A 21,364-nucleotide genomic window follows, 5' to 3' on the forward strand; every position below is an offset into this window, starting at 1 on the left:
TTCATATTTTAAACAAATCTCAGGGGTGTATTTGTAATTTACCCCAAAAAATAAAAGCATTTATTATTTTTATATGATTTTATTTTTAGAGAGTAGACATATAATTTTTGAAAATTAAAATTATATTTTTATTTGTTAATTGATAAAATAAAATAAAAACAACAATAACTCCAACACTAACAATCATATAAAAGAAAAATTATGTGAAATAGAAATTGCATACAAAAGAATATGGCTAAATTACAAATACACCTTCTGAGATTTGATTAAAATATGAATCTTCCTTTATGGTTCTTAAAATTACATTCCATCCCTTAATATTTGTAATTTCATAACAAATCGCATTTTTATAAATAAATCATCAAATCAATTAACAGTTTTTAATGATATTAAAAAAATGTTTCAATTAATAATTTAAGTAATTTTATTATTGTATAGAAGAGTAATTTATGAATTTCATTTTTTAGTTAATTCTGTTAAATAAAAAATTATGACAGGGGAATATATTTGTAATTCTTCAAATCACAGAGAGAAATCTGTATTTTAAGAAAGAGGTGTATTTATAATTTATCCAAAAAATATTTACAAAATGATGTGATATTGATATTTTAAAAATAATAAATTACTTTAACAGGTTTTTCAAATTAAAATGAATGACTATAAATTTGCAATATCATTTTGTATAAATTTTTTATACAATTTTTGTATTTGTATACCATTAATCATTATGGAATTATGTTTAGGTGGCAAATCCCTATATGTGAATTTGAAAATATTTCATCAAAGAATTAGTTGGTAAGCTAGCAACAAATCATGACGTTAATTAGCCGTCTGTCTACAGGGATTTAAATTGTTTAATCTCCAACATTTCAAAGTTCTATATACAAGGAAGCAACCTCAAGCCAAATTTTGCATTAGTTTATTAATTCTATGTTTCAATCTTAAATTTATTAAAAAAAATAAAATAAAAGTGAAAGATGTTAAATGTTTTCTTCTTTTGCTTGGTCACATTAGAAAAGTGAATATTTATTTGTTAAAAAAATATTATTGAATTGCTTGGTTCCATTTTTCCAAAAACACTTTTCAGAAAATTCTACTTTCTTATTTTTCGTGTTTTTTTGTTTTTACTGAATTTTTTTAATATTTTAAGCATTTTTTTTTTACTTTTTAGACACACCTAACATAAATACACCAAAAAAGTAAAAAAATTGTAAAAAAAATCTTTTAAAAATTCACTAAATATCAAAAATACAAAAAAAAATATAAGAATTCAGTACATTTTTTACATTTCTATGTATTTATTAATTTTTTAAAATATTTTTTCACAAATGTTTTACTTTTTAGATACATCTAAGTAAGGTGCATCTAAAAAAGTTAAGAAAAAATGTTTAAAATTTTAAAAATGTTCACTAAAAACAAAAAAAAAAACACAAAAATAAAAAAACTCGATTTTCAAAAAACTTAATCTAAAAAACTCAAATCAAATACACTGACTATTTTTTGCTTGGTTACTCATAAAAAAATAGATAAGTATAAATGATTTTATTTTAGTTACTCACCTAAGCAATTCAATTTCAACTCATTATATAATATGGTATTGTTGAGCATCTTGGTAACAAAGTTTAATGCATAACCTGCATGCAATTAATAATTTATCTCTTTTTAAAATGACAATCTAAATATTAAGGAAAATGATTGGTGGCCCTAAAAAAGTTGCCCCTAATACCCCTAATTTCCATTTTTAGAAACTGTTTTTTTTTTTACTTTCTTTTTCCTTTTTTTTTTTTTTTTTTTACCTTAAATGGAAATACGGGGCATTCGAGCCCCCTGTTTTCGGGCCCTGAAGCACGGCCGAAATATTAAATCAAACAACCGTGATTGAGGGCCCGAAATAGTGGGGCTCGAATGCCCCTAATTTCCATTTCAGGTAAAAAAAAAAAAAAAAAAAAAGGAAAAAAGAAAACAGTTTCCAAAATTGGAAATTAGGGGCATTAGGGGCAAATTTTTTAGGGCCACCAATCATTTTCCTAAATCAAACCACTGCTCCAGACGTGGTGTTGTGATGGAGATATTTTAGTTTTTCTTTTTTTAATGCTTTGACTTAAATCTTATACTTGATGTTATATATAGTAAGCTATAAGTTTTAGTTTTACCTATTTAATATAATTTTGGTATAATAAGATATAAGTAAAAATTACATTAAATTTTTTTTTATGTAAAATATTATAATTAACTCTAATAAATTACACCAGACAACACTTTAATAATTTCATTTCTGACAACAAGTTGCTCCTAAACTAGTTAGGGCCAGCGGTGACTTATGTCTATTGTGAAAGAAATAAATGTGATTTGCAAAAGAAGAACCAGTAGAGGAGCTATTTTGGGAAGACGATTATAATCAATTTTTTGGTGAAAAGTTGCTTATAAGTAGTTTTTTTGTAAGAAAGGAAATGGGTTATAATCTGGGAAGTGGATTATAACCCACTTCCCAAAATAAGCCTAAGATTATTTCTATTTTAATATTCCAAGTGGTATTACTAATCAACTCATGAATGATGCTAGAGGAGTCCAAACTTTTTACTCTCTTTTTAACTTTTTTTCAGTTATGAATTGTTTCATTTCTACACAAAATGAAAAAGAATGAAATGCACTAGAGGTGTAAGGGATAAGGATAAACTCTGAAATGATGTCACTATTATGAAAATCTTATATTTGAAGATTAGATTCAAGCTTCAATGACAATGACAACAAATTTAATTGATAGTTGTTTCAGCTGATGATGTTTGAGCTTGAGATTGACTTCATGTTGTTCTGTTTCTACTTCAACAAGTGACTACTCACCATATTCAGACTCGGAAGATCAAATTTCATAGAAATTATATGTCATCATAATTGAGTTTTCTCGAATCATCTCACCACAACACACAAAATATATATTTACTAAGATCATGACTAAATTGAGTAAATACTTTAAGCTCAATATTTGGTTTTAATAAACAAGATTTTTATGTAACTATCGTATAATATGTGACGGTATCTTTGGGTTATTCTGAAAATATGGTTAAAAGTCGTCTTTTACATATTAATTAATTTTTGGTCACATCATCTCTCATATTTTTTACAACAATGATAAGTGGCTCGAAACACAAAAAACAACGTCATTTTAAATATAAAACGACGTCGTTTTGATATATTCGAGTCACAAAAATTCGAACCACCAAATATTTTTCCATTTTTTATACGTTTTTTCAAAAAAAAATAAAAAATTAATTTTTAATCACCTTCTTAAAATAATTATTTATATTGAGATGCGCTCATATAATTAACCAATAATAATAACTTATTCAAATTGAGATATTTATCAACGATTGGTGCTATACAAACGGACAAAAATATATATATAAAAATTGTAAAGAGAATGACGTGACTGTCATATCATTCTGATAAGATTTTACTGCAGTAACAGTATTTTCCATTTCAACCGACTCCAACACCTAGTTGTTTTTGTACGAAAGCATTTTGTGGGAATAGTGTTGAGGCAGTCATCGAAGATGTGGATCTGGCCCATGGATTTTGATTAATAATCTTATCAAATGAATAGGTTGGGCTTTGAAAAACTTTTGTAATGGGCTTCAGCCCACAATCATCTTTGGATCTGAGATGACATACACATGAGACAAGAGAAGACTACTCAATACGGGCTTGCCCTAACACCAAAATAAACCAGATTGGGCTAAATTCTATTCCATTTTCCCCCATTTAAAAATATTTATAAAATATTATGAAAATTATATTAAATTAAACATTCAACATATATGAAAAAACATAATAAAAATACAAAATCAAAGTCTTACACCTAAAAATATTAAGATTTTAAGGGCAACATTCAAGCTCTCAAAAAGGGTTTGGTACTCATATTATTATTTTGATAATTCAAATTATTTATTTTATAACTTATTTATTTTGTATATATTTAAAAAAAAATCATAAAATAAATAATTTAAATTATCGTAATAACCGCCTCAAGTTGTCCTAAATTTGCAACCCCAATAATAAGCATTGAAATTCATCTTGAAACCTTGACTTTACATGGTCCCTTTATGTTCTAACTCCGATTTTATGAGTTGAATTATTCATCTTATAAAATTAGATAAATTATATTAATAGTTACTATAGTTTAAGATTTGTATTATTTTGATTCATAATTTTTTAATTGTGATAATTTGATTCTCAATTTTGAATTTCGTTCCAAATAATTAAAGATGTTTCATTTTCATATGAAAAAAATCTTCATTTTAAGGACAAATGCGTCATACAACTTATTTTGTTCTGGTTAACTTGTATGTTGTTTAAAATGTAATGACATATTTTTTAATGAATATTGTTGGTACTTTCTTGGTTACAAAGTTTTGTTTGATTTGATTTTCTGAATCTATTTTCAAAAAAAAATTCTAATAAAATAAAAATTAAATTAGTGAAAAAAAAATTAAAAACACTTATCATTTTTATATAATTTTATCTTCTAGAATGATAGAATCATTTTTATTTTAATATTTATTTTCATTAAAGTAGTTTCTATTTTTTTAAAACAAAAAATTCTGAAAAATAGTCTCAAAAACTCAAGTCAAACATTATAACAGTTTTGATATTATTATTAAACCAATCTATTAAATCAAAAAATCTAAAACTGAAAATATTTCATATATTAAATATATCAATTACGCGTTAAAAGCCTAATAACCATTAATTATATGATAATCATCCAAAGATATCTGTTAACAAAAAAAACTACCATTCATTACATGATGACCATCAAAAAAAACATCAACAAAAAATAATCACCCATTACATAATCATTATCTAGACACATATTAAAAATTAATTTGGTAAAAAAATATAAAAGATTTAACATTTTTATATAATTTTATCTTTGGTGGGTACAAATAATTTTTAAAAATTTGAAAATATTTTTTTGATATTTATTTTTGTTAAACTAATTTATATTTTATCAAATTGACGACTTTGCTCTTGAAATTGAGCATTTTTTGTTTGCAAAGGAAATGACGTTCTAAATTGTCCTTATTTGGAATGAAATTCAAAATTTATGGTCAAATATATCACAATTGAAAGGTCATAGATTAAAGTGATATAAGCTCCAAACTACAGAGACTATTTGTATAATTTGCTCTATAAAATTTGTTAAACAAATTATCAACATACAAAATTAAATTAGTTGGATATCAATATATTTGTTTTAAAAAAATAAACTACAAATGTGATTTTAAGATTAAACTTCCAATTTTTTTAAAAAAATAAATATAATTAAATTATATAACTATTGATATTCAAATTTAATCCCAAGGGTTGGATGAGTTGATAAGGTAACGACATGCGTGATCAAAGGTCTTCGGTTCGAAACTTATACCAACCTCCTTGTAGTGTTTGATTGAAATTAGGGAGTGAGGAGTGAATTTTTCGACATTCTCCCTGAATTGACTTGTAAGGTCGGATCATAAATGAATCCGGCCTGGGGTTTCCGGTAAAAAGAAAAACAAACAAACAAAATTCAAATTATGTGACTGTTGATGGGTTCAAAATGGATCCTAATGACAAAGCAATAACTCCAAAATTAATCTGGATTGTGTTAAGAGCACAAAAAAATACATCTCACAAAACCAATCACAGATATAAAACAAATAAGTGAAACCTACACACAAGCGTGCTTGAGTTTGTGAAAAACTTGTGTGATATTAGACTTTCTTGCATCAAGGAAAGGTGAAGGGACTGGTCATGTTAGAATTGTCTCTTCAAAGTGAAATGAGTTTTTCTTCAAAGTGAGAGCGCTCTCTCTCTCTCTCTCTCTCTCTCTCTCTCTCTCTCTCTCTCTCTCTCTCTCTCTCTCTAGGGTGGTTTGGTTTTGACTTTTTTTGGTTAATTTTTTGATTTTTTTAATTTTTTTTAGCTTGAGACTTTCTTATTTGTTTGTTATTCTTGTTTAGTTTTTTTGACTTTTTGACTTTAAAATGGTAAAATTGCCCTTCATTTAGAAATGATATTTTTTTGACTTTTATTTATATATGGGTCAATTTAATAATTTAATAATTTTTTACTTTTTTATGATTTTATAATTTTATTCTTTTAATCTTTTTGTAATTATATAGTCAAAATGATTTGTCAAACCAAGCTTAGAATTGTCCCTTCAAGGTGACCCTTTTTAATACACTTTAGTGTTAGTTCAGTACAGTATGAGCAGACAAGTGGTACTTACCGGTTTTTTTTTTTTTTTTTGAGAACGGTACTTTTTTTTTTTTCTTTTTCTTTTTGATCAAACTGAGAGAACTAGTACTTACTGGGGTTGTGTAAATAAAAGAGTAGTCAACTACTTCACTGTTTGCCCCTTTCTTTGGAATAATAGTGATCTCTCTCTTTAAATACTTTTTACTGACACACCCTTTTAGCCTTATGAGATGTGGTTACCTACCTCTCTGTTGTAAAAAATTAAGCAATTAAATAAAATAAATAGATTATTATTTAATAAAACAAATTATAGAACATGAAACATGGTGAACAAAAATATATATGTAACGGAAATATTGAATGATAATGAATCAAATTAAAGTTTGTGTGATATTACAGTCTTTTTAAAACAAATTAATCGCATTATGTCGGCTTGTGTCTTCCAAGATACAACAGTTTAGACCGGCTAACGTAAAAATACCTTCTATTAGCTTTGGCGAACCAACAATGGCAACACTCTCTCACATAGGAAGAAGAAAATTATTGGAGCAAAAGTTCTGTATAGTGTGGAAGGCAAAAAACTCTATATCAAATCAAGGAAGATGAACTTCCTTTTATACACAATGGGAGAGAGAGAAGGAACCTCCAGCCATCAAGGCTGGCACCAAATACAGGCCATTACTCCTGCAAAACTACTCGAGTAATGCACCAAAACTGATGGGTCAATTAGTATATAAGTTATATACTCTATGTAAATATGTGCGTATGACTGCAACAAACCTAACCCAAAAAGATTAGATTGGTAGACCACCAATTCGGCCCATCCCAAACCTAACCATTCCCTCAAGTACAAGCCCAAGATCCACGATTCACGGATCCAAGCGGGCAACACGCATGACAATTTTTTCATAACCAACTTGGAGCATAGTTTTGGCCCAAGTTCATTCTTGAATGATTCGTAACTCTCTTTCTTTGAAAAATTTGAATGCCCCAAAGGGCTCATGCTCTTATCAAAATCTTGAGGTTTAAATACCCATCAAAGTTTTCCTCTACAATTAATGTGGGATTGGTAGTTATGTATAATTCCAAATACCTTATTTATGAGGTCAACTTTATGAGACAATGTATCATTTAATTCTTAAGGTTTTTTGTTATTTTTTTCATGGTGTAAAGATCTTATTACAAAGAATTTAAACATATTTAATCTCACCTCAACCAATGGTTAGGACCTACTTTAATTTCACATTAAAGTCATCATAAAACTATTTTTTTTCCAACACTGTCTTCTGTTCCTACCTCACTCTCACTCTCACTCTCACTCTCAATTTTTATTTTTATTTTTTTATATATTTGTATTATAATAAAATACATTAATAAAATAAAATGATATTAAAATTACATACAATATAATTTGATTTCAACTTTAAGTTGAGATTATCATAAGACATTGATTAAGTAATATCGTCTACAAATGATAAACAATAAGTAAAATACATCAAGTGAGTCATTTTTGTTTTTCAATTGCTTAACAAAGATGATGAAGTATTTGTGATATTTTTGACAAATGAGAAACGAAAAAACATATTAAGGGGCAGTATTATTTCACCCATAAATTTGTTCAATGTATTATTAGTTGGAAGCACTACGTAAAAATGTCATATGGTATTTTAACACTAGCTACTAATTACTTAAAATTTTGCTTTTTCTCATGTTTAATAGTATGTAAACAAAAAATTAAACATATTCCATACAAAAATAACTTGACAAATCTAAATCCTGTTATTTAAAATCAAAACAAATATCAAGATAACTTCATTTTTATTTTTTATTTTTTAAAAAAGGATCACTATAATATACATCATTTTCATTGAATATTTTATTTAAAAATTATGAAAAAAATAGCAACTTTAGGGGTGGTTTGGGATATTTTAAATAAGTGCACTTTTGACTTTTTAAGAAATATAGGTTGGGTTTGAAGTGATATTGTAGAGAGGTGAAGTAACTTAAATAAGATGGTGTGACTTAAATAAGATAGTGACTTTTTGACTTTTTTAGTATATGCCAAATAAGGACTTAGTCTTGTGGTCAGAAGCCACTTAATTAGAACTAAAAATTACTGTGTTTTAAAATATAAATAGATTAATTTCAAGCCCCTTCATTGTCATTTAAGTGATTAATAATCAATCACAATCTTAAATTTCATTCTTGGGGCTAAGATTCTCTGCATTGGTTAAATTAAACCCTAGATCTAAATCCAAAGTTTCATTATCTTCGTGGTTTACTAGTAATTTTTAATCAAGTTTGACCATCCAAACAATGAAAAATCTGTAGTGTATATAGAGTATGGACAAGTTTTAAGTATGCAATTGCATATTATATATATTTATGTAAGTTCTTATGTAAATTATTCATAAAATTAAATTTTCATAGACATTTATAAGTTTAATTTATAAAATATTAAGAAATTACAATTTATATATATTTATAAAAAATTACGTAATTTTATAAGATAACTTAAATATATGTGTAACAACTTATACAAATACATATGTATACCTATTGCACACCAAAACACCTCACAGTCTCTCTTGCGGTTTACACGCTCAATTGTCCAATAGGTGGTTGTCACGTGTGAAGCTTCATATGCAACCACGTGGTCAATCCCCTCGGATGCCCTTTCTTCCTTGAGAGAATCCACTTCTTTAAAAAATATATATACATATATTTTTTTTAGTAGTCTTTTTATTTTATTTTATAGGGTACCATTTTTAATAGTTGAATATAAAAATATTTAGATAAAACAAAAATTAGAAGGGTAATGATTGGTGGTCACAAATTCTGTGGTTTAAATGGCCTGAAAATGTCAAAACGACGTCGTTTTGACATTTTCGAACTATTTGAATCACGAAATTTGTGACCACCAAATATTTTTCAAATTAGAAAAGTTGAATTTGAGCTATTAAACATGGTTATATTGTGTTGTAAATATAATTGAAAATTATTTCACCATTATCAAAGTTTTCACTTTGCCGTGGAAATTCATATTATTTTAAGATATAACTAAACACTATAACAATGAGTTAAAATTAATTTTAATTTTACAATTTAACTTTATTATCATAACAACTTTTATGATGGTTTGTTTATTTGTTACAGGTAGGTCTCAGGGATCTAGCTTGGTAATTACCATATTATTATATCATAATTATCTTTAAAAATAGGAAAAATTATTTAAAAATCCCATTTGAGAAATTGTTGCTCCATTTAGTCCTGAAAGTTTCATTCCAATTAGTCCTTTTATTTATGGTATGTTGTTTTTGTTTAATTTAGGGATTGTGGAGTTTACTTGTTTACCCTTGATTGTAATTTTGGTTTTGATTTTTTTCTAATGTTTTGATGGGTTGGTTATGGTATTGTGTTATTTTTCAAATTTTTTGTGGGGATTGTGTGGAGTGATTTAGGGGGTTAGTGATGTTACCCATTTGATATGGGTTTCTGATGTGGAATCTTGGATTGTTGATGGTTTGTTATTTTATTTTCGATCTTTTTGTTGATGTCGGGTGGGTTTATTAAGGTATGATGATATGTTCTCAATGTTTTTTTTTTCGAATCGTGTGGAGTGATTTGTGGGGTTAATGTTATCACCCATTTAATGTGTTTTTCTGATGTGGGAGCGTGGATGGTTGATGTGGGGGGGGGGGGGTGTTGTTCATTTTTTATTTTATTTTTTTTGGCTCAATTTTTGCTTCGGGTGCTGTGTTGTTGACGTTGCTGTGTGAGAGTTTGCAAGTTCGTTTCATTGCTGTGTTGTTGACGTTGCTGCGTGGGGACAAACCCATTTACCACCAGTACAACAAAACCCACTTAAAACGGACACATTTCCATGGCCTTCCATTGAATATCATAAACATATACATCATCATAAAATTTCCGTTCCACTAATATTGACATACACACCACTCCACATCACTATTAACATCAATCCAACTAGGAAAAAACAAGGGACAAAGAAAAACAAGAACATGTACATCTTAATGTGTTTGATGAGAAAACAAAGAAAAACCCACGAAAGATTGACCAAACAAGAAAAGAAAAAAAATGTACTGATCAAAATGTACCGAACATGAACAAAAGAAACCTCTAATTCATGAATGTAAATAGAAAAAATAGTAAGAATCAAATCTTGAAAACCCCAAATTAGCCGCAAAACCCAACAATTCCACAAGAATTAGAGCTTTAAAAAACAAAATTAAATCCACAAATAATGATATCGCTCCTAACAAACAAACTCCAATTCAAAAGTAGAAAGAGATAAACCCAGTTCAGACACGAATCGGCAATTAAGAAATCAGAGAGAGAATTTGCACAAGAACAATTTAGGATCTTCCAAGTCATACCTGTTCACAACAGCCACACCCCAGTCTAGAGCGAGAGTAGAGAGAGAAAGAAACAGAGAGAGTCGGTCTATATATATATATATCATGATATAGAGAGAGAAAAAGGAAACACGAGTTTGCAAAAGGGGGGGCGTATTGCAGTGGGTAGTATGAACGTATTTGGGATTGTGCCATTGTTGAATGTTTTTACCTACATTGATCGTGCAAGGGGGTGTTTATTGAACTGTAACGGGTCTGTGTGTGATGCAGGGGTGTTTAACATTGGGGGACGTCAGTTTTGAGTGTTGCGTACGCCGTCGATTCAGCGATTGTAGGAGTTCTTCGACGATGACAATGAAACTAGAAGATGTGTATGTTTTTTGGGTAGTAATGTTGATGTACTAGGGACATTGTAACTATGAGTGATGTTCGATCATTACCAAAAAAACATTGCAAATCAAGACAATTAGTATTATTCAACACACTAACATTGCAATCCCATAACTTGCCAAATTCATCTCTTCTGGATTGATCGGAAAAGAGGAAAATCCAAAAACCTCTACAGTCTGCTTTTTGGATACCTTTACCTTATGTACAAATAGATCAGGCAACGATGTATATAAATGTCTTTAACATTGGTATGAGACTTATTAGTCTACGAGAAAAAAGATAGGATTGAATGGTTCATAAGATTTAAACTTGGGATTTATTAGTGCTTTACCCTTAAAAATATGAATATTCAATTTATGAAAATTACACTTGTTATTTTATTTTTAAAGGTAAATGTGATATGATATTCAATTAATCTATTTTTTTTATTATATAGATGATCTACATAGTATGCCTTGTAAAATTAACAATTTAGATTATAAAAGTGAACTCAAATTCAACTTATATTCTCCATTCATAAAATTATAATAATAAAAAAAATTGATATAAAATTATAAACACATACTTACCTTGAGTTTTAAGAATATGTATAGTAAATTTTTTTTAGAACATCAAGGAGAGAAGAACAAACATTGAAAGGACGAAAGCCGGTTCACCGCACAAGCCATTCACCGTCACAAGTAACATTTATTTGATAGTTAATAAAATTATAACTTCGATGCTAAAATTGTATTTTATTATCGTATGATCATACTTAATTCTTAATTCATGATGAAAGGCGCCCCCAAGAAGTATTTATCTTTAATTTAATTTCATTTGTTTAAAAAAATAAGTTTTCATCTCTTCGTCCGCCTTCTATCTCTCCTTTCACTAATCATTATCATTGGTCACCGCACTCATTTGATCACCAACCACCTCCTACCATCATTTTTTACCAAAAAATTTGTTTCTAGCACTCCCGACAACTGAATCCGGATCCTCCGTCGCACTCTCCTACAACGCTTTCCTATCGCCCTTCAAAATGACGTCGTTTTGGAGGTTTTTTTTTTCTTTTCTTTTCTGGTTCTTCTTTCTTTCTTTCCAACACTGCTATGTCTCTCTCTCTCTCACTGATAACTCTCTCTCTCTATCTCTCTCTCTCCTCATTTCAGATTGCAAATTGAATCGGAGAGAGGAGCAACAATCATCGACCCTTCTTTTTCTTCTTTCTTATTTTGATTTTCCCCTCTGGTTTCTGGATCTCTAGATCTGCCTCTCTGCTTCATCTTTTTTTTACCTACAAACCCAAGAAACCCATATCTGCCTATCTGCTTCATCATCATCATCATCATCATCATCATCATCATCATTATCATCATCATCATCATCAAACCCAGAATAATTTCTCTGCTTCATCTATTTTTTTACCCACCCAAAATTTCAAACCCAAGAACTAAAATCAAATTTCATCACCATCATCAAACCCAGAATAATTTCAAACCCAGATGAACAAGAAGAACCCATTTTCTGTTCAGAATTAGTTGTGTATAGCTTCGTGGATGTAATTTTGAAAGCTGCTTGAACATTAAATGTTCAAGTGCTTTACATTGATTGTGAAGTTTTTATAATTAGGGCCTGCTAAAAAATTTAAATCTTATGCTTCTGAGCTTGAGTTCAAGAAAGCGAGCAGAACAGGAAAAGAAAGTCTACTTTCCTTAGTAGTTAATGCTTTCTCTCCTCCTTTAACAAAATATTTAAAAATTGGAGCAAAAGTTCAAAAATCAATAAAAAAAATATAAGGCAAAAAATGGTAACCTAAAATTAAGATTGTCTCTTCATCATATTTTCTTTTGACCCCCTGTTTTTCATGGTAATCAAACAAGGAAAAGTGTTTTTCTTTGCATTTTCTTTCCCTTTCCTTCACAAATGGGAAGCCAAATATAGCCTCAAAGTCGCAGGACCTAAACAGAGATGGCAAAAATCACCAAAAAATAAAAAGAATCAAGAAATGAAAGAATTTAAATAGAATTGAAAGAGACCCAGAAAATGGGTTTTGTGAAGAGAGAGAGAGAGAGAGTGGTGAGTTGTGGTGTTGTTGGGCATGTGATGTGTTGGTGCCTCTCTCTGTGTTGTGAAGAAGAAACGGCCTCAACAACCAAAACCCATCAGCAGAAAAAGAGAAAGAAAGAAAGAAAGAAGAAGAAGAAAAAGAAAAAAAAAAAAAAAAAACCTCCAAAACGACGTCGTTTTGAAGGGTGATAGGAAACCACTACAGGGGAGTGCGACGGAGGATCCGGATTCCTCGACAACTATCTTTGTCTTGTATTTTTCACTATCTATAATCACCTTCAACCATTACTTCTCGAATTAAATCAAACCACTAATCCCACCCATTAGTCAATAACCATCTCTAACCATTCCATCTCACCTTTTGATTTTTAATTTATTTTTGAAACACGTGTTCCAAACATGATATTAATGAAATATGTGACCGCAATGATACAATTTTTTTTTTAAAAAAAAGTTAAGGTAGATGAATTTTTCTTATGAATTCATTAATATTGCTCTCACTTAAAATGTGGAGGGGTGAATGAAAAACAATGATATAATAAAAAATATAAAAACATATAAATGATGAATGAAAATGATAATACAAATAGTGGCGGAGCGAGAAATTTAATATAGAGAGGGCACTTACTAATTATAATAATTTTTACAAAAAATATTTCACGTAAATTTTTTACGATTGATTTCAGGAAGTATCAAAAAAAAAAATTATTTATAACTAGTGTATCATGGACAATACCAAAAAAAAAATATGGATGTAAGCCTTCAAATAAATTATATAATGATAAATTATTTTTTGATACAAAATTTGATTAAAAATTCAATATAATGGTAATACCATGTCATCATTGGTATGTAATATCACCCACTAATGGTAAATAAATGCATAAAAAGTGAACCTCACATGTCAAATGTAAATAACAATCTAATAAATTTCATATCTTTATAGTGAGATTGCTTATACTTGCATATCACTAATAATGATATCGTCGTTACATTCAAAAAATTTCATAGCTAATATAGTTTATTTATAATAGCCTCTTCATTTTCAATCAAAACAACCATTATTGTTTTTATAATTTTTAAAATGTCATTGACATTTCACTCTAATAATATTTTTTTAATTTTTTATTTAAATTTTTTTTATGTTTGTAAAAAAAATAAATAAATAAATAATTTCAAAATCCAGGGGCACGTGACCCCCTGGTCACATGCTGCCTCCGCCCCTGAATACAAAGTATGCAACAATGCTAATAACCAAAAAGTATATAGAAAAATAGTAAAAAAATAAATAAATAACATATGGTCCAAATTGATTTTACCTATGTAAAAATTGAATCTAAATTATATATTATTGAAAAATTTTGTGCATTTTTTGTTTGAATTCTCAGCAAGGACATAAATTATTCAAATTTTGAGAAGATAAAACCAACTTTATTTAGAATTTAAAAATCAATAATATTAATTATACTGTAAATAAATAAAATATAAACAATAATTACTAGCACCTGCAAGCAAGGCAGTAAGGTTTGTTTGGTGGAAAATGTTTGAGGGTCACAATTTTTGTGGTTACAATGGCTCAAAACATCCAAAACGACGTCGTTTTGGATACAAAACATGCCAAAACGACGTCGTTTTGGCAGTTTTGAATCATTGTGGCCATAAAAATTGTGGCCCTCTAACATTATTGTTGTTTGGTTTATAAATTGGAACGGGATGATCATTTTGTAAAAAAATTTATTCACATGTTTAGTTTGACTAAAAAATGATGAAAAACGTATTGAAAATAAAATTATTATTCTTCATTACAAGAGAATAATTTTCTGTAAGAGAGCTAAATGAATGGTTATTTCATTTAATTCATCTCATACCAATCAATCAATAAAACATAAAAGTAATGTTAAAGGCCTAAAAGATTTATCAAAATTTTTATTAACTATCTCACATAAATATAAAATCTACATGAGATTCATATGATATAAATTCTACCACTATATGAAATATTTAATAAAATACTTCAAAATCTTTTTTGACATATTAGTAAAAAAATTTACCGGTAGTGTTATATGCATCAATTAATGTACATACTAGTGCACTAACTAGTGTTATGAAATTATTATTGACCACATTTATTATATAAGTTATAAATACCGAAAGAGTGGTGCTATTAGCACATTTTAAATTATTTTGGACCTCCCCATTTCTTTGGACCCTCATTTGTAAATTTTGAAATCCTTAAAATTTCTTTTAGCCCTCCAAATAATATCAAAATTATCCTTAAACATTCTACCAATTGAATGCACACCCCCACACCCTAAAAAAAACCTTCCTTTCAAAAAATCCTAACAAACCCACTAAGAAGAAGAAAAGTCTCATCCTTTTCAAAACCCACGAAGAAGAAGAAGAAGAAAAGAAAGAAAAAGAAAAAGAATACGACTCCGTCGATTTAACCAACTTCCCATATGAAATTTTTCATTGTTCTCAAGTCCAAGCTCTTGATTTGAGCCATAATAATCTTTTAGGAGATGCTCCAATACAAAACTTGTCTATGGTTGTCACCAACCTTACTTGTCTTAACCTATCACACAATCACTTTTCGGAGATTAAAATCTCCGATTCTCAGTTCTTAAAACGGTTTAATTCTTCTAGTTTTATTCATTCTGGACTCATCCCAGATCACAAAAAGTTTAAAATCAATGTTCGGTTACCAGTTCCCGAATAAATAAACAATGTTTAGGCCTGTGTTCCCGAATTTTAGTCATATGTTCTGGAGTTTGGTCCCGAAAAAAATAACGAACATATTTTATTATTTTTGTCATTTTTTTCAAGAAACCTACCTTTATAAGGCCAATCTCCTTTGAGTTAAGAACAACATTAAAGTTATGAACCTCCTCTAAGTTTTTATTGTTGTACTTCTCTAGTTTTTATAGAGTTGTGGTTGCAAGAAAAATTTTCACTTATTGTCATAGCTGGAAAAATATAGGTAATCAAATGGTTGCCACCATTACTGCTAGAATATTGCCGCTAAATGGTTTTCAATGTTTGGAGGGTGGATAGGTTTTGAAAGTGGGATTTGGGAAAGATGGATGAGTGGTCACAGAAGTGGGTGCTCTTAATTCATGATGTAGTAGGTGTAGATTTAATTGTGAGATGTGGTGTCTTAAAATTAATAATGTCATTTGTAGTAATTTTATTTGAGGTCATTATTGCAATAAAAAAAACTAAAAATTAAGAGATTCAAAATAATTTATGGAGTGTTAATAGCAGCACTCATAACCAAAACTATACAAATAATATTACATTATCGTTTAGTACACTAGTATATACATTAATTAATATATATAATATTATTCTATTTTTACTGGTGCATGGCTGGATTGATTCTGAAACAAAGTAATACTAGAAGTCTTAAATAATTTATCAAATTTCTCACATAAATATGAAATCTACACACATATAAATTTGTATGAATCTCACATTCATATAATAGATTTGACAAAATATTTAATAAATTGTTTGATATACCTACCATTTTCCTTCACCGTTTTGTGCGGCATTTAAGGCAACCACGAAAGAACATGTACGTGGATTAAAATTTGTAAAAAACGTTGACCGTACAAATATACACAATCCATCTTATACACTCCACTCCCCATGTTATGTTATGCTATTCTATACACACACACACACACACATATCTCTGTACGCCTTGTTCTGCTCTGTTCTGTCTGTATTCTCTCTACTCTCTCTCTCTCTGCATTTCCACAAACACCCACAAGGCACACTTTCATATCGCCGCAGCAGAGGCCATAGACAGAGAGAGAGAGACAGAGAGAGAGAGAAAGGGGTGGGTCAATGAAAGCTTTCTATCTCTCCAAAAACCTCAGTCGAGGCTCTCCAATGCCTCAATCACCACTTCGACGATGAAGATCACTCGAAGCACTGACCTCCCATCAATTCTCTCTTCCAAACCCCTAAACCCATCTCCAGATTCAGATCTTTTTCACAAATCCAAGTCTCAGAGACCACCTCGCCGGAAATCCAGGAGCCCCGGCTGTTCCGTCGCCGGACTAAGGCTAAAGAGGGACGTTGCTCCGGCAGCTAGGAGGAGCAGACCGGAAACCCCTCTCCTCCGCTGGAAGTTCCATGACGGAGCTAAGGAACAGAAGCCTCCGCCGGAGTTGGGTCGGAAAAGTCGCCGGAAGGAGAGAGGGAGAGGGAAAGAGGTGGTGGTATCTTCGAGGAAGCTCGCCGCCGTACTGTGGCGTTTACAATTGCCGGAGGTCACTCCCGCCGTACTTCCGAAGAAGGACCAGTTAGGGTTTCAGGTACATTTACTCTCGAGATCTGTACTTTCAGGTTGTTTTTTTTTTATTTACAGTGTTCTGAATCAAACGATATGAATAAATGTCTGATCTTTTGAATCAATATTTTTAATTTGCTTCTTAAAGTTGCTTTATTGCATGATTAATAAGAAAAACACTAAAACACATCTCTTTTGTTTTTTAGTTTGTTCATTGAATTAATTGCCAAAGATGCTTTCAGACCATTGATCTTTTAACATCTATAGTTAAGAGCAATTATGTTCCAACAGTTAACTATTCACAGAAAAGATACATTTCTAGTTCTCATTCTTTTGAACTGTCTAAATCTTTTCTTTGCACACTTTGATTTTTATTTATTTTTTTCTTGGTTGGAATATAATGACAATGATCAATGGCATTTTCATATTTCTCTGGGACACCTATGTTGTATCTGTAATGCCTTCCAAAAATCATGGTTTGATCAATAAGATTTGGGTGTCTGTTATTCTTGTACTGATGATCAGATTAGGATTGGTTTTGGGGCTAATGTGGCCAACTTTGGAGAATTGAGATTTTTACTTATTGGTTTCGTTTCTCTCTGCAGTATAGAGCCAATCACAATAGCAGAGGACATAGTTATGATACAAAGGATATGATGCAGAGTCCTAGATCAGTCACTGGTCCAAGAAATGGGCATTTGTGTAAGGTACATATCTTTTTTAAGATATTTAATAAGTGGTGTAACTGTTTGAGACTATCTGAACTGATGGAGTTAAGATTGTACTGAAAGTTGGAACTGAATAAGAGCCTTCATTTGGTAGCACAATTTTCTATGCCCCCAATTTGTTAATTACATCATTTTAATCTAAATTCAGATCATATTAAATGGAAATTTTCAAATCTTAGTTCCCACAATATTGAATAGAATTTTTCGTTTCTTCGCTCAAGTTTCTTCACTTCAGAACATGTTGGATGCTTTTCATTTTAAAGTTGGGCATTGTTTCAGAGAGGCAACTTGTGCAGCAGATGCTTTGGCTGATTGGTTTTATGTGAACCAAGATAAATTATTTCACAACTTCAATGAATTGTCTTATTTTGTTAGGGGTTATGTGAATTTAGATAGGTTGGGAACTTCTACTTTACTCTCTGTTGAGGTAGCAATTTTTATTTATTTATTTTTTGAATGCATCCGAGTTGGCTTGTGCAGATTTGAGAGGTCAGGTTCATTATGCCCCCCTCTCTTTCTGTACCTTTTTGTTGACTACTAATAATAATTTTCCCTCGTGCCGTCAAGGTTCCCAGAAAAATTAAATGGAATTTTCAGACCTAATTCGCATAATGTTGAATGGAATATTCTCAGATGCATTATGGGACAAGGCAAGGCCTCGCTTTTGGGATTTTGGTCTGATGAGGAGGCTTTGTTTATCTGAACATGGCTTCCCCTAGGTGATTTGATATAGTTATTCTAACCATCTGACCAATCAAATTATATAGTTATTCTAACCGTCTGATCTATCAAATTATCAAACATTGATCTGTGGGACTGAAAGGGGAAAAATGAAAAAGTGAAAAATTTGAAAAGAAACAGTGATATGGAATGGTCTATCGATGTTCAACTATGGTTTTTTGCTCTTATCTAGTTGCAAGAACTAACTTTCTTTATGTGGCATTCTGTATTGTTGTTGTTAAAGTTCCTGTTTGTTTTCGTTCTCTACTCATTGGATCCTAACTATGCTCATGTTTTCCAGTTTGAACCTTCATTTCAATTTTCCAACTCCGCTATGGAGGGTGCAACGAAATGGGACCCTAAATGTTTGAAAACATCAGACGAGGTCAACCAGATTTATTGCGCAAAGCATCTTGACCAACAAATAAATGCTATCTCAGCCGTATCTGCAATGGAGGTAGAACTTGAACAAGCCCGATCCCGTATCCATGGGCTCGAGACTGAGAAACAGTCATCAAAAAAGAAACTGGAGCACTTCTTAAGAAAACTTAGTGAGGAAAGGGCCACCTGGCGGAGCAGAGAACATGAGAAAGTCCGTGCAATTATTGATGATGTCAAAGCTGACTTGAACCGAGAGAGAAAAAATCGCCAAAGGTTGGAAATTGTTAATTCCAAGTTGGTCAATGAGCTGTCTGATGCCAAGTTATTGGCAAAGCGCTATTTGCAGGACTATGAAAAGGAGCGGAAGTCTAGAGAGTTAATAGAGGAAGTGTGTGATGAGCTTGCTAAGGAAATTGGAGAAGACAAGGCTGAAGCTGAAGCATTAAAGAGGGAATCCATGAAATTCCGTGACGAAGTGGAAGAGGAGAGGAAGATGTTGCAGATGGCCGAGGTTTGGCGTGAAGAACGGGTTCAGATGAAGTTAATTGATGCAAAAGTGATGGTTGAAGAGAAGTATTCTCAGATGAACAAGCTGGTGTCAGATCTACAGACTTTTCTACGTTCAAGAAGTGCAACCCCAGATATGGAGGAGATGAGAACAGCAGAGTTCCTCCGACAGGCTGCCGCCTCTGTGAATTTCCAAGACATCAATGAATTTAAATATGAGCCACCAAATCCAGATATTTTCTCTGTTTTTGAAGATATTAATTTCGGTGAAGCCAATGAGAGAGATATTGAACCATGTGTTGGATACAGTCCTGCTAGCCATGCCTCCAAGGTTCATGCTGTGAGTCCCGAAGTTAATGCTTTTAATAAAGACGGCATGCAGATGCATTCTAATGCATATTTCGATCAGAATGGTGATATAGAAGAAGACGGGAGTGGGTGGGAAACTGTTAGCCATCTTGAGGATCAGGGCTCAAGTTATTCACCTGAGGGTAGTGACCCATCTGTCAACAAGATTCGTCGAGACAGCAATATGTCAGGAAGTGGAACAGAATTTGAAGAAAATGCATGCGATGAGACGCCAATTACTGAAATAAGTGAAGTTTGTGATGCACCAAAGATGCGTTTGAAGAAAGTTTCATCCATATCCCGGCTTTTGAGATCAGGCCCAAATATTGGTGAGAACTTCAAGATAATGTCAGTTGAAGGAATGAATGGAAGGCTCTCCAATGGAAGGCTTTCAAATGGGGCCATCATTTCTCCAGATCGGGGTTCTGGTGGGCAATGGAGCTCACCTGAATCAGGGAATCCACACATAACTCGAGGGATGAAAGGGTGCATTGAATGGCCACGTGGCATGCAGAAGAGCAGTTTAAAATCGAAGCTTTTGGAGGCGAGGATGGAAAGTCAGAAGATCCAGTTGCGGCAAGTTCTTAAACAGAAGATTTGAGAAGTAGCAAGTTTTGCATATTCATTGCTGCCTCATGAATTTTCTCATCAACTGAGATGGAAATGTGTGGTTTTTCTTCGAACCATGCAAGGCTTTTCCATCTTCTGCTGATTGAAACTGCCATTTTCGCACAATTCAACCATGCTTTGGTAAGAGTTTGAACTCTCATTGCTTCTGTTAGCCCCTTGGCACGGCAATATTGATCTTGATCAATCAAGGGAGGCTACTTGCGGCCATGTGCCGCTGCATCACATTTTGGTTGTTTAGGTTTAGGTTACATTGTAGGGTCCTCTTTGCAAAATGACTCATAAAAGGAGCTTATGCTATTTGTATTTTGTACTGTACTAGTTACCAAAAATCAAGGAAAATTAGTTTGTAGCAGAGATTGATGATATAATATGATAAATTTCTCCTCTTCTTTGTGTTCTGTACTTATTTTTGTGTGTTTAATGAAAGATGTTTCAAGCAATGAGATACATGAAATAAAGTAGGGAGAAGGAAAATAAATTTCATGACTAAGGTGATGAATTTTTTTTTCCCCTCCCTCTTTCCCAAATCTGAGCATTTGTTCAATCACCACAAAAATCATCAATCTAAATCAAATGCATTGCCCGTTTATAATCTTATCACGCTCATCATGAATGCTACTATTTAAGTTAAATATTGTTACCCTCTCGTAAGTATATCTATCTCATTGAAGAGGATAATTTTGAGAAGGAAGAGGATT

The 21,364-nt window shown here is 31.0% G+C and overlaps 1 protein-coding gene across 1 annotated transcript; it reads left to right on the forward strand.

Annotated features, from left to right (window-relative positions):
• Positions 1–16,635: 16,635 nt before the first annotated feature.
• On the forward strand, positions 16,636–21,051 carry LOC114276109 (uncharacterized). Its single transcript, XM_028217854.2, has 3 exons — positions 16,636–17,377; positions 17,958–18,059; positions 19,102–21,051. Exons 1-3 carry the CDS (start codon positions 16,709–16,711, stop codon positions 20,635–20,637), a joined length of 2,307 nt encoding a protein of 768 aa, XP_028073655.2. The 5' UTR covers positions 16,636–16,708; the 3' UTR covers positions 20,638–21,051.
• Positions 21,052–21,364: the final 313 nt, after the last annotated feature.

The sequence above is a fragment of the Camellia sinensis genome, chromosome 8 (assembly GCF_055761805.1).
Source record: "Camellia sinensis isolate YWXY chromosome 8, ASM5576180v1, whole genome shotgun sequence".
Classification (NCBI taxonomy): Eukaryota; Viridiplantae; Streptophyta; class Magnoliopsida; order Ericales; family Theaceae; genus Camellia; species Camellia sinensis.